This window comes from Dipodomys merriami, unplaced genomic scaffold (genome assembly GCF_024711535.1).
Source record: "Dipodomys merriami isolate MVZ:Mamm:240054 unplaced genomic scaffold, mDipMer1.0.p SCAF_440, whole genome shotgun sequence".
NCBI classification, from domain to species: domain Eukaryota; kingdom Metazoa; phylum Chordata; class Mammalia; order Rodentia; family Heteromyidae; genus Dipodomys; species Dipodomys merriami.
The window spans coordinates 766,694-781,162 of NW_027206003.1; the positions used below are offsets into that span (position 1 = coordinate 766,694).

Genomic DNA, 14,469 nt, shown 5'->3' on the forward strand with positions numbered 1-14,469 from the left:
GGTGGTGGTGGTGGTGGTGGTGTGTGTGTGTGCGCGTGTTCTAACTTTGAATTTGACTTTATTACAATACATGGGTATGGATAACAAAAATAATCTCACTAGAAGGTACAGAATAGTCAAGGGTGTGGTGGGAGAGAAAACAGATAAGGTTGATGTGAGCAAACTCCAATATACCACATGTGAATTACTGGCAAACCTTTGAACAATTAAACTAAAAAACAAACAAAAAAAAAAGAATTATGAGAAAGTAAAACAGGCCTTTTTTTTGGTGGGGAGGAGAGCAGGTAAGAGAGGGAGGAAGACCATTAGAGCAGGTAAGTGAAGGTGATGTCGTAAAAGGACTCTATGCACGAATGAAATAGAATCATGAAACCTATTGAAATTGTTTTAAGAAGGGAGAGGAGCTATGGGGGGGAGATGGAAGGGAGTTAGTTGGATTGGGGTGCATTATATGCATGGATATGCACGTATCACATTGAGCACCCATTGAACACGTTACTATATGCTAATAAAATGCATAAGAAACTGATTCAAAATATGGCTCCATCTGCAAACTTAAGCCATTTTAGGATTAAGGAAGAAAAAGGAAGTATATGAACTTAGACACACAAAAATTGTGCTTGTCATCAATAGAAAGCCCACGGATTGGGAGAAGATCTTTACTAGCCATACAACGGACAAGGGTCTCATATCTAAAATATACTTGGAACTCAAAAAATTAAACCCCCCAACAACAAATCCTCAAAGAAACAACTGCCCAATAAATAAGTGGGCGAAAGACTTAAAGAGAAACTTTTCTGAAGAAGAAAGAAGGATGGCTAATAGACACATGAAGAAATGTTCAACATCCCTAGCCATAAAAGAAATGCAAATCAAAACAACATTGAGATATCACCTCACTCCAGTTACAACGGCAAAAATCAAGAACTCTAACAACAACAGATGCTGGAGGGGATGTGGACAGAAAGGAACCTTACTTCATTGTTGGTGGGAATGTAAACTTGTTCAACCACTTTGGAAAGCAGTATGGAGGTTCCTCAAAAGACTTCACATAGATCTCCCCTATGATCCAGCAATCCCACTTTTGGGCATTTACCCAAATGTTTACAAACAAGACCACACTAAAGCTACCAGCACAACTATGTTTATTGCAGCATTATTTACCATAGCTAAGATATGGAACCAACCCAGATGCCCCTCAGTAGATGAATGGATCAAGAAAATGTGGTATATATACACAATGGAATTCTATGCCTCCATCAGAAAGAATGACATTGCCCCATTTGTTAGGAAATGGAAAAACTTGGAAAAAATTATATTAAGTGAAGTAAGCCAGGCCCAAAGAAACATAGGTTCCATGGTTTCCCTTATTTGTAATATCTAGTATATGTATGAGTCAAGCAGAAAAGGTCAGATAATGTGATGTCAGGAAAATGAACCATTAGATGTGTATTTTAATGTTTTTTTTCATTCATGCATGTGTTTCTAACGCATTTATAAGATTATCTCTTTGTTGCTTTGTATGTCCCTCCCCCACAGTATAACCCCTGCTTTCACTATATTTGATGTCAGTATAACTTGTGGAGGAGATGGGGAAAAACCAGTTGTTTAAGGATACAGGTGGACCTGTTGCAACAATGAGAAGTACAAGTTGTCATGTCCAAAACGAGCTTTACAACGTCGGTGGGGGGGGGGGAAGGGGGGGAAGGAGAAGATTGGGATTGGGGGGGAGGGGGGAGGCTGGGAAGGGAGGTGAAGGGTAAACAAAGGAGGAGGCTGCAATGCTTGGTAAGAAATGTACGCATTATCCTGCCCATGTAATTGTAACTCCTCTGTACAGTATGTTCACAAATAAAATAAAATTAAATTAAAAAAATTGTGCTTGTCTTAAAATACATTTATTTACTAAACTTTTCTTTCCAAGCTAGTTGTCTCTCATTTGAATGCTCTGCCCCTGTCTCAAGTCCTGTCTCTTATCAAGATGCTAAGCAAAAAATCAACTTGAGAATTAACGTGTTCTGGATTGAATTTTACCAGTTGTATGTTTGGGTAAATCGTTAAACATCTTTTAGCCTCAATTTTCTTTTAATCTGTAAGGCTTAATAAGACCTGCTTGTTTAATGTTATATTAACAAAATAATTGGTGTTTAAACTCTAATGTGGTGTCCCACAGAGACCAAGGTTTAGTGCATACCGTTTCCCTGCTGATAGCTTGCCATTCTCTGTCTGCCTCCTTTTAGGGCTGACCTTTGAGACCACTACTTAGTGCTGTTGCAGCCAGTGAAGCCGGCATCCGGCATGTTCTAGGAATTCATGGGACAGGAGGTTGAGTGGGCGGGGTAAGGTGTGTACGTGTGTGGACAGGGAACACTTTTACTTTTGGCCAGAGAGATTTCCCTGTGGCTTGTTGGACGAAGAGCGACTGGAAATAATTTGGGCCTTATCTTTGCAAAATAGCTCTTCCTTAGTGCTTGCTCTTTATTTAGCCAAAGGAAACAGACTGATGCTGTTAGAGTTGGCAGCATTTCACCAAAGCAGCATTCCACAAGAATGTGATTCAGTGCTTTTTCCACTGGGCAGACCAGCCTAAAAATTCTTTGTAGGTGAACATGCTACTGTATGTATGCATGACTCAAGTTATCAGACTGGATAGACAAATAGCTTGAACAACTCCAGATACTTGGCCAGTTCTTGCCTTAAATTGAATTTCCTAACAACTCTGGGGGAACTTACATAAGATCATACAAAGATCTATGATTGCAAACGTATTTTCAATGCAATTTTGGAAGTCTCAAATGTGTAAGGATCTGTAACGATCAAGCAGAACTAAAGACTAGAGACCTTAACTTATCCCTGTTCATTTCTCCATTTCCAACATGCGTGTGCATAGATAAATGCAGATGCATATGTGCATATATACGTCTATTAAATATGCATTCATACATTAATCAGTAGTCAGTTGCTTAGAAGAATGGATTCTGAAGTTTTTATTTGGTTAACCTCTCTTCAGGCTTAGGTCTCATCTGAACATTACCTTTTCTCGCCTCTTTGATGAAATTGCTCCTTCCTGTTAGCAAACTTAGATATTTCACGCTCACCTTATTATTACACCTTTCCTGTATTGGCCTCGTGCTTGCCTTCCCCAGCCACTTGTAAGTACCAAACAACTCAACACATTTGAGCATAGAGATCTGACCATTTTCGATCAGTATGTAAGCTTCCAAGAGTATACTTGTTTACAGAGAAGGCATTCAAAAATATTTCCTAAATTGATCAGGGTAATACTGTATTTAGGGATCACAGAAAGGATAAACCTTGCTCATTGAGATTTCCAGAGCTGAGCCAAACAACCCTAGCCACAATCACATTGTGTCAATTGAATGGCACCAGGTCAATCTAGATGAAGATCAGATGAGCTAGTGTCTCTGAGAACACATCAGAACTGGATGTTGAGATCAGTAAATGTGCAGATTGTTTTCCACTGGAGCTGTTGTGAAGTGGCTTGGAGGGAGAAATTTTGGAAAAAAACACTTTCTTGTTGTATTTGCTTTGCTTTTCCAGGGATACCCCGGGAAATCCAGGAGATGGGAAGAATTCCATCTTGGGAATCTTAAGTCTTTTTAAAAAATCCAATGAGGTTAAATAATCATGCAAAATAAATAGTTATGAATAACTACAAACAATTCATACTTCTCTGGCAATCTAGGTGATGTTCGGCCAGAGAGGATTTAACAGCAAAGTCTGATCACTGAAGTGTCTCAAGGATCTAAAGTCACATGGTTCTGAATAGGTGGTATCATGCCATAGTGTACGATGAAAAATCTGTTCTCAGCTTAGATTCCAAGTGGGAAGCCACAATTCTTGCCACAAAGTGTTCAGGACGCGCACGGTGGGCAGACGGCATCGCTACGCTTCTTCTCCATATCCCAAGGACAAGTGGTCCGAGCTGAGGAGACAGACCTATAGCAGAGTCTACCCCTTCCAAAAGGCTGCCAGGACAGCTTACAGGAGAGGGCAGCCGAAGGCCGTGCGTAAGTCAGTGAAATGAGACAAACCGTGAAGAGTTTCGGAAAGAGTTAAAAAATGTCAACACACAAAAATAGGGCAAAGCAAGACAAGGCATAGAAGAGAGTCACTGGGTTGTGGAGGTCAAAGTAGTTTAAATATTACCATTCATCTAAGAGGGCCCTTCCTCCTCTCAAACAACCCATTCCTGGCCTATTAAAGTTGTCACCTGTTTCAGCTCATCTAGAGAGTTCCGTCTCTTGTGTGATGGGCATCTCTATCCGTGGGTGGAAGATTGTAATCTGGTTGGATGTAACTCTTTGGCAACCATGACAACTTTATAACCCTCGAAGCTCCTTGAATAATCAAATTGTACATATTTGCAATAGATTTTTCCATTTGGACTTAATTAAAAAAAATCTCATTCTCAAATTTTTGAAGTAGGACAGGTCAGAAATCCAAAGTTTGAGTATGGCTGCTCACCTCCCCTTCATCCAATCCCAAGACGTCACCTGTAATCATTGCAGCTTCTACCAAAAAAATGTACTGACTGTGACTCATTACTTTAGAATTAAAACGTCTTCTCTACTGTCACCTGTCTTAACTTGAAGTTCTTTCATTTCTCAACCCATTCCATGGAAAGAGGTTCTGGAATGAAGTCTCTTCAAGTGTGTCATTTTTCCTCAGAAACTATCACACTGTGAAAAGGTAATTTGTTAGGTTCTGCTGGAGTCAGACCTAGATGGATGACGCCGGGGAAGGGGTCACTTGAAGAGCTCCTCCTGTGACCACACTTGGAGTAGGCAAGAAATGTGCATCTGCCATGAGGAGAGGAGACCAAAGAAGGAGCAGATTACAGAAGCAGGATGCGAGTAAGCAAGCTTTGTGGCAAACGCTAACTTCCAGGTTTGTATTTGCAAATTCCAGACCTAAGTGTAAGAGTTACAGGCTCGAAGCATCAGCATGCTCCGTTTGCATTTGGTGGTGACTCAGTCCCTGGAATCACACCATCTACCGCAGAGCTGTGGGACCACGCTGTGCTCAAAGTTACTCTCTGATCTTCTAGCCTTGAGACACGTTTACTGACCAATATAAAAGCATCCTGACAACTCAGAAATACTTCCACAAATACTATGGTACTAAAATAGCATGGCTAGTGACAAATTAGCATCTCTGGGCCTGGTGTCCACTCCATCATTAACTAGTGGTGAGAAGCGCCATTCTCTCCATTAACCTTAGCTTCCTCTTTCTTTCATGAATGAGGATGTTACATCTCCTTTTGTCTGATTTAAAACAAGTACCACGTGCAGTGGCTCACACCTGTAATCCCAGCTACACAGGAGGTGGAGATCTGAGGGTTACAGTTGAAAGCCAGCCGGGCAGAAAAGTCTCTGAGACTCTTTAATTAACCACCCAAAAGCAAGAAGTGGAACTGTGGCTAAAGTAAAAAAGCTAAGGGACAGTGCCCAGGCCCTGAGTTCAAGCCCCAGGACTGGTGCGCGCACACGCATGCACACACACACACACACACACACACACACACACACACAAAACATTTTCTTCAAAATACTTTCATTTAACCCCTATTATTTAAGTGAATTTCAGCTACTTCTTGAGGGAAATAAAAAATTTATTTCATGACGAATTGATCTTTATTGTATTTCTAAAGAGCGGAGAAAGACAAACACACAGAACGTAACGTTTAAAGTGACTTTATTTTTGCAACAGTCATGCGAAGTAGAGAATTTCTTCACTCTACAGTTAAGGAAACTGAGGCTCAGAGATCAAGCCATACGCCCAGCACCACAGACGTAGCAGCGAACGTAGTTCTCAGCCCAAATGATTTCCAGCATACCATGTTGGACTGTGCAAGAAAGGAAGGTCTCCATCTTCACCGACGAAGAGGCTGAGGAACAGTGAACTAGTGAACTCCTCAGTGTTGTAGTAAATCCAGCATTGTTGATCGTGTCAAGAAAACACATCTTTTTTGTTGTTGTTTTGTTTTGTTTTCTTTGAATGGAGAGGAGGCTTGGGACAGGGGACAGGAAAACAGACTTCTTCGTAATATCTGCTAGCCCTGATGCTTCAGAGCTTTTAAATGGTGGAATATGAGAAAATTGAGCTTGCTGTATTTACCTTTTTGTTGGGTTCTAATAACACACATGCTAGTGGTTCTAGAGTCTATCCCAGAACACACACATTTTATAGCCTAGAAACACAGGAGACTTCTTCCTGACATAGAGTCGATTTCATTTTCCAACTTCATCGAGCCACAGCCGTATAAAGGCAAGCCATGCAGTGACATCACGATCACAAACACATTTTTTTCCTCCTAAACTATGCGCCCTCTGCTCACCCACGTGGCCCTGGCATTTGGAGTCTGAGAAGGCTTGAATCCAAACTCTGCTTCTTCTTATAAAAATAATTCCTCTCTGGAAATAATTGGGGGTATTTCCTCAGACAGGCCTCTTTTTCTCCAAAGCCTCACTGAACATAGACACTGTACTTCCTCTTGCTCCAGGAAAGAGTTTCCCCCTGCTTCGGAACTTCCCTCTTCTTGGCTTTTCCCCCCTCTTGTGTTTGGGTTGGCCCGAAGCCTTCCATTCCTTCAGCACATCTGCGTGGTGCCAAGTGAGAGTCAGCGCTCAGCCTTGAAGTATCATTTCTGACTCAATGTTTCAGAAGGAAAACTCCGCCTCCCTGCCTCCTACACGCCTAATTACCATAATACTACAAAACATGACACGGCATCCTTCATCCAACACTGTGAATATCCGCCTTCCACCGCTCAGACTCCTCCAGAAAATGAGCCGGGGACACATGGGAAGTATGCTGTTAAGCCAGCCAGACCACCAAGGAGCACAGAGGTCATTCTGGAAGCCCTGCTTCATCTGCTCAGCAATAATTCTCTTGCTATTGGTTTGCTCCATTGTGCTAGTTGCTTATTCCCTCCCATTCAAGGTAAGGAAGCCACAGAACCTGGCCATGTGTGTGTCAGTCTAGTCACTGTCATGCCACTCAGGGCTGGTGGTCTTGTAATGACATAGGTCTTGAAATGTGCCTAGGTGTTTTGAGACCAAGGATAATGGAAGGTGGTCAATGTTAGCTGCAGAACTGTGGGACATGGAGCTAGTTGATTTAATCACATGATCGATAGATGTCTTGGTGTTTTGTTTCTTTTTTCCTCCTGGAATTTTGCTACCCCTTTCTTGATAAAATAAAAATCAGGACAAAATATGGTATTTTTTTCCCTCAAGGAGTTACAGGCCAACTATGGTGTAATTAAGGGAAAAGACATCAAGAGATAATAGAAGACAGGATACAGCAGTTGACAGATGATCAGTGTATCACTGAGGAGAAAAAGAGCAGTTAAAAATTAGGTCTGAGAAGAGCTGGATGCTAGGTCTTGTTTTCTGAGTAGCCAACTGTACAAATCTGAGAAGGCCATTTGGTCTCCCTGGTTTTCAGCTTTTCCATCTGGGAGGTAGGGGAATAGATGTATTTAATGTTTGCACTAGTAGTACTGTTGGCTATAAAATACTGTGATCTATGATTTATCCACGAGTGGTATGGAATGTAATGATGTGGGAATTCAAAGTGGAGCCAGGACTCTGGGCTTGAGGTGGGGGGGGGCTTCTTGGATGAGGGGGGGAGAGCATGTCTGTTTGGGAAGCCCCAAAATGCTACTCAGGAATTTCCCAAGGAGCTGCATTCTAAGCTATGTGCCTTAAGAATGGAATCTGCACTGGGGATGGAGACAGGTAGAGTCTTTACTAGCTGTGTTTTCTGTTGGCGATCCAGTATGACCTGAAAGAAAATGAGAAAACTCTAATTCAGGAGCCAAGCATTTTCTGGGTACATGTGCAGATTCTGAGTCTTGGGGAGAATAAGGTGGCGCATGTGTATCTGAGACAGGGCTTGGGAGTGAATGGAGAAGCATTTTTCTAAGAGCATTGACCAGAGCAGAGTTCAAAGGGGTGTGTGTGTGTGTGTGTGTGTGTGTGTGTGTGTGTGTGTTGGAAAGCAGCCAAGGCAAGATGCAGGATAAAGCAATACCCTTTAGATACTAGCTCAGACTGGGCAAGTAGAGCCCTGGCCAATGTTTTACTGGTGAAAGTTTGCGCCCAACTTAGAGGGGTGCACAGGTTGTTTGGATAGTTTCCTGGCCAGATGTCTGCAAGACTAGTTCCAATGGGAAGGCCGGGCGCCCGCTGGCAGTGGGGCCCTAGCTCACGCCCTCCTCTTTCTCCTTGCCTGCACTTCCTTCCCCTGTTACCCCACAAATAACTATTCTAGAAGGGAAGCCCTGGATGGGCGCCGGCGGTGAGTCACCCAGTCGCTCCACGAGCCGCCACGCCCACCTGCACGGGCCACTGGCGCCGGCCTGCAGCGGTGCTGCTCTCCATTCGGTTTCTTCTCTGTACCTTCCCTAGACACGAACTGAACTCCTATTCAACGAGGAGTTTGGCTTCTTTTAGACCAACAGAAATCTCCTGGGGTGATAATCATCCCTTCCCTTCTTCTAGTAGACATTTCACTAAAAAAAAAAAAGTGAGCTAAAAAGTTTGGTCCACCCTTCATTATTAACAACTTCACAGAATTTGTCCAAAGAGAAAACAAGTGTGGAGGAAAGTCCCTTCCTGCAGTGAACAGCAGGATGCTTCCACCCGGGGAAGTTTCACTCGCACGGAAAAGCAGCGTGCATTTTATTCCACATGATAATCTGATTAGGGTGGACGGGAGAAAAATGTATTACGTTTTGGCCATTTTGAGTCCAACCATGTAAGAGGAAGTGCGGCTATAGAACACCTGATTCTGACCCTCTGTGCGTGTTTATAGGTGGGTGTCTGTTCCTTCCGCACACGGCTAGATTATAAATAGAAACCGGGTGAGAGTTTTGGAGATGGCAGGCTGCCCTTGGCCCTCAGCCCAGCCTCCCCTCAGCCTCATGACCTCAGGGATTAATTACCCAATCCTGCTGGCCCGTTTCCTCATCCGCGGAAGGGGTGTGCTCATTCTTACAGTTGCCTCCGAGATCGGTGATAAAGTACAGTGCCTGACAGGCACAGTCTGAAATTCCTATTCGAATCGAGGTTACACTGGTTTATTCTTTAAGCTTTTGACTGTCATCACTGAAAAATTATCTCATAAGGAGATATGGGTTAAAATGGAAGAACACACCTTTTCACCTTCTTAAGGGAATTCTGCATTAATGTTGTCCTTTGCCCCGTTCCTACCTTTCTGTCCTTATGTCACTGGATTCCAAAGTCTTTCATGATAACCTCTGCGTGACTAATCTGACATCTTCCTATCTCTTTCTTTAGTCTAATCTAATGGTGAAACCATCCATGGAAAGCTTCCAACGCTGATTAAGTCCAACTGTGCTGTGTCTCAGAAAAGAGCCAGCCCTTTCGAAAGTTCTAACTTAGATCCACTCACTTCAAGTGGGACTTTCATGTTGCTGTAAAAAGCCTGCGTTTCCCCAGTCCATTTGTTCTTCTCTACTGAACGGCTTCGTATGTGTGGCTTCTCTTCAAATATCCAATAACATCCCCCTTAACTCTGCTGAGAACTTTGTCTCCAGGTCCTAAGAGAAAGCAGAAGTTGGAAATAAAGAAGATCCTAAGCCCCCAAGACCTACCCTGCACCTACACGGTGTGCATGGACACTGCCTTCTCTCCTTTCCACGGATACATTTCCACATGCCCACCGGGTCAACCGACAAAATAGATCCTATTGTGTTACTTGCTCACGGATATTGCTATAATTCTCTCCTTGCACTCATGTGTGACTCCTCCATCAGTGTACAGGAACATTCTCGTCAGACAATGAGCCTGTCATCCTGGCTACTCAGGAGGCTGAGAGCTGAGGACTGTGGTCCCAAGCCAGCCTGGGCAGGAAAGTCTGTGAGACTCTTTTGTCCTAGGAACCAGTGAAAAGCCTGCCGTGGATCTGTGGCTCACGCCTCGTGTCACAGAGCTCCGGGACAGCCTCGTCCGTGTCACGAACCCTCGCGGGCCACATGCCCTGCTCTCCACTCGTTGTTGAGACAGTGTCTCAGCGTGTCGCCTCGGGTTGCCTCAAACGCTCCATCTTTAGGCCTCTGCGGTTCCCAAGCAGACGCTGGTGTCACGGGCCAACTGGCCCTCTCCCGAGCGCTCATCTCCTCCCCTAGCCCCAGTGGGCTTCCCTGCGTCCTTCCTAAATGCAGGAGGCCGGACGCCATCTCCCTGCCTTTGACTCTGCCTGCTTTTTACTTAGATACTCACATTTGTAAAGTTCGCCGCTGCTGATGTTACCTTTTAACATGGAAACTACGGGATGCGGCAGTCATTTCAAACTCAGGGGTCCGCTTCTGTAGCCTGTCTTGGTTGTTGAGATTATCTGGATATTAAATAGGGGTGGCTTTATCAACCCGAATTGTACATATTTATAGAGCTGGTTTTGTATGATTTTAGGTAAGGATAAACATAGGAGTTGTGTTATTTTCTTCCCACTTGTCAATAAATCACCTTGTGAAGCCACTGGGATGCGGAGGCTGCTCTTCAGAAACGAGAGGGGGACATGGTCCGGTGGTTTTCCTGTACGGGAGGTCCGGTGGCTGGAATAAGACATTGTGCTCTGTTAAAAACCAAAGCGGGGGGGAGGGGTTACGTGAAGAAAAGGTGAAGGACACAGCCAGCCATCTGGAAGAAGAAGTTGGGGCGTTGAGACGTGGGGCAGGGGGGACCTTTTTATGGCCCTGTCAAGTTCACTGACATCAAATGTGTGGTTAATCAGAGCTACTGTCCGCAGCCTGACTGATTGTTCTCCTCCTTCCGCAGCAGCCCGCTGGAGAGGCCTGTGTAGCAAAGTTCGGTGAGTAGCCCGCCTTCCACGTCTCCCTTCCACGTTGCCTAGCTCGTGATGGCTGAGGGCGGTGGTAGTGTGCACCGCAGATTTGTCCGTTTTGTTCCCATTTCAGCTGCTGTTTACGGCCACTTGTCAGCCGCTTGGTTGGTGAAGCTCACGTTTAGGATCCCATTTGTGCAAAAATATATGTCACACTTAAAGATGTGTGAGCCTGAGATTGAGCAGTCAACTTGTATTTCTGTTCCACTAAGGACAGATATTTGATTGTCTTTAGTTTCTATCCTTTCTTTCCCTCAAGTCCTGCTCACACTCACGTTGCTGATGTCCAGAGGAGCCACCAGAAGCAGCATTTCTGTTAATAAACGTAGAAGAGAAGTAGAGATGCAGGGGAGCCCCAGTGTCTCGGCAACTATCTCCTCTTAGCTTCCAAATCAGTTTTCCTTATGCACACCCGACATTGGATTAGGAAAAACGATGAGAATTTGGCAGCTGCATCAGAGTGGGGGGGGTCTGGGGAGCCCAGGCGGTGAGTTTGTGAGACTCGCAGCCCAGCGCCAACAGGAAACCGCAAGTGGAGCTCAGCGTAGCAAAGCCGTGCCTTTGAGCACAGCAGCTGAGGAACCGCACCCAGGCCCTGAGTGCGAGCCCCAGGCCTGACAAGAACAAACATAGTGCTGGACTCATCAACATCGTTGTTAAATGGCGACTCTGCTTTCATGTGAAGTTGAAGATGGACACCGTGGCCTCTGGGGGAGTCAGGAGACGTGAGGCGTGGTGTGCTGGGGGGGGGTGAGGGGAGGGAGTGGAGGGGGATACAGAAAGCTTCAGGCCAGGCTTTGCAAGTTTGTGGCTTCGGCATAGTAAAGGAATTCACACGTCACGCAGGCCGGGCTCCGGAAGCCTGGTGTGCAGATCCCGAGCAGCCAGGTGTGGCCTGTTTGGGGAAACTGAGGCACCTGTAACCTGGAGGGGTGGGAAGAGGGGACCTTCACGGTCAGAGGCTGCAGATCCCCATCAGCAATGAAGCCACCTGCAGGCGGTAACTAACGTGTTCCAATCGAGAAGAGGACACATCGTAGAATTCATGCGCCTTCTGTTTTTTTCTCACAGGACCATTTCCTGCAAAATGGCAAATGACATCTCCGGAGCCTCCTTGTGTGACTGTGATGTCTGGCATGAAGCTGAAGGTCCTTCAGAACGGCGTGTACTTGATTTTTGGAAGAGTGGTTTTGGACAGAGCGTATGAGGGTCTTGCCCCTTTTGCAGTTCAGCTACGTAAGAATGGCGACATCTTAGAAACTCTGACAAGCAACTCCCAAGTCCAGACATTAAATGAGATTCACGAATTGCATGCTGGAGATATAATACACTTGTTATTCAACAGTGAAGACCAGATTCTAAAAAATGATACATACTGGGGAGTCCTTTTAGAAGCGCGCCTTCCGTTCAGCTAGAGATTTGATTTGGTTTCCTCCTCCTCTTCAGTGTATTTAGGCAAGCTGGTGAGTTGGAGGAGGGGCGGGGGTGGATTTCCAATGTGGACAGCGGGTCAGGGATTCAAATCAATACAAATTCTGTATAGGAGATCCTAGGTTTGTGAGTGCGTCGAAGGCTTTTAGCCAGCCCTGGTCTGGGGCCTGCAAGGAACGATCAACGACCCATGATACAATGAGTATGAGCTCCACAGGGTAAAAACTTCCCAGAGTCTCCCTCAAAGCCTGGAATCTCTGGGTACAGGAAGGAAGTCCTGTCATGGAGCTAGTGTGCAGAAAGGTCTCGGTCTCTTGCCCTGTTCTCATTTTCTCAAGCTGCTTTATTTAGTCTTTCCATTTCTTAGCCCACCAGGGCCTATCTGCCCGCAACAGCCTGCCTTAGATGTAGCGTTTCTGTAGATCAAAGTTCACTGAAAAACCGTCGGGACAGAGGTGCGAATCGCATGGAATTTACTTTATCTTTGAATTTCACCATTCTCAGGACACAAGTTGCTTTATAAAGCTAATTAGTGAAAGGGATCATTCCAAACTTTGGTCTAGTGGTAGATTAAGAGGAACCAGTAGTACTCATTAGATCTAACTCCGGGAATTGGTATTACTACTGCTAGTTTTATTTATATAGGCATTATATAATTTTAGCTATTTTTTCTTGTTTGAAGAGTATGTATCACACAGCAACTCTATTAGGTTAATAGACTAGTGTGTTTGGAAAAAATGTTCAGTGAAAACTTTAGAGTACATAAGCATTAGATTACGGTCTCAGTTCAGCACTAGCAATGGACGGATCAAATAAGATTTCCAATGTATCACACCATTTCAACTCTACTACTGCTATCTCATTTTAAAGATGTATTGCCCTTCAGCACATTAAAGCTAAGTGAGCTCTTTCCTTTACCAGCAGACTTATTCTTCTTTCCTTGCCAGGAGCAGGGAGACCGGGGTGCTGCTCAGGGCTCGCTCCAAACTCACCCCCCCCCAAGAGCTCTTCACAGTCAAATGTGCTGTCACTCAAAAGTTATAAGTAGCATTCAACTCCAAATCCTGCACTCTATTGAATGTGTTGCTTGTAAGTTCTTTAGGAATATATGTACTATTAAATTTTGAATCAGTTTAGAATATTTATGGGTATTTGTGGAAAACTACGTTAAGTTAATATATTACATGTAAACCTAATTTAAAAACATTTTGCATTGTGTACCATAGCATTTCTTGGGTGTGCTAAGCTATTTCTTCCTATTTTATGTAACATCTGCTGAGTACTAATATGGCCAAACACTTGGCACGAAACCTTTTGTATTTGCCTATCTCCTCAGGAAATTAAAGTTGTGTCATATGTATTTATAGAACCTTGGCTGTTGTATTATGAGCAGCAGTGTGCTGGAGTGAGCTAGTATAAGCTGATTATTATATTGTCAGATTATTAAATCATCAGGAAATTTGTACTCTGGCTTTTAAGTATGGCCATAACAAATCACAGCTTTTGCTTTTGGAAAATTTGTTCACTTTGTCTACTTTGTCTTTGCCTCATTTCTGGGACAATTAAGACAGGCAGAGAGAGAGAGAGAGAGAGAGAGAGAGAGAGAGAGAGAGAGAGAGAGAGAGAGAGAGAGAGAGAGAGAGAGAGGGAAAGAGGGAGAGAGAGATCAAGAATGAGTGAGACAGAATAGATTTGCCCTACAAAGTAATGATTTCTCAGGGCATGCAGAGGTTTCTGTACATAAAGATGACAGTCAACAGATAACAATTGAACAAGTGAATTTCCTGGCAAGTGTTAGGTAAAAACGAGAGCGGGGTGTTGGTCATCACTTCTGGCAATGGCTGCTTCCATCCTGATGAGTTAGGCAGCTCCACCCCTGACTTCCAGCCTTCCCTGCTCCACCCTTACAAAGCTCAACCATCAAAGCAGATCAAACCATTGATGTGTTACACGCACACACGCACGCACACACACGCACACACACACGCATGCACGCACACACACACGCATATGCATGCACACGCACGCACACACACGCATGCACGCACGCACACACATACACATGCACACGCACACACACACACACACATACGCACGCACACACACACACGCACACACGCACACACACACACACACACGCAC

The 14,469-nt window shown here is 44.5% G+C and overlaps 1 protein-coding gene across 1 annotated transcript in view; it reads left to right on the plus strand.

Moving 5' to 3' along the window:
- Positions 1-13,759, plus strand: part of Tnfsf18 (TNF superfamily member 18) — a 29,985-nt gene extending 16,226 nt beyond the window's left edge. Inside the window, exons 2-3 of the mRNA XM_069994098.1 lie at positions 10,830-10,863; positions 11,968-13,759. Of these exons, the coding sequence (XP_069850199.1) occupies positions 11,991-12,311 (321 nt within the window). The 5' untranslated portion in view covers positions 10,830-10,863; positions 11,968-11,990 and the 3' untranslated portion in view covers positions 12,312-13,759. The remainder of the gene's footprint in view (positions 1-10,829; positions 10,864-11,967) is intronic.
- Positions 13,760-14,469: the final 710 nt, after the last annotated feature.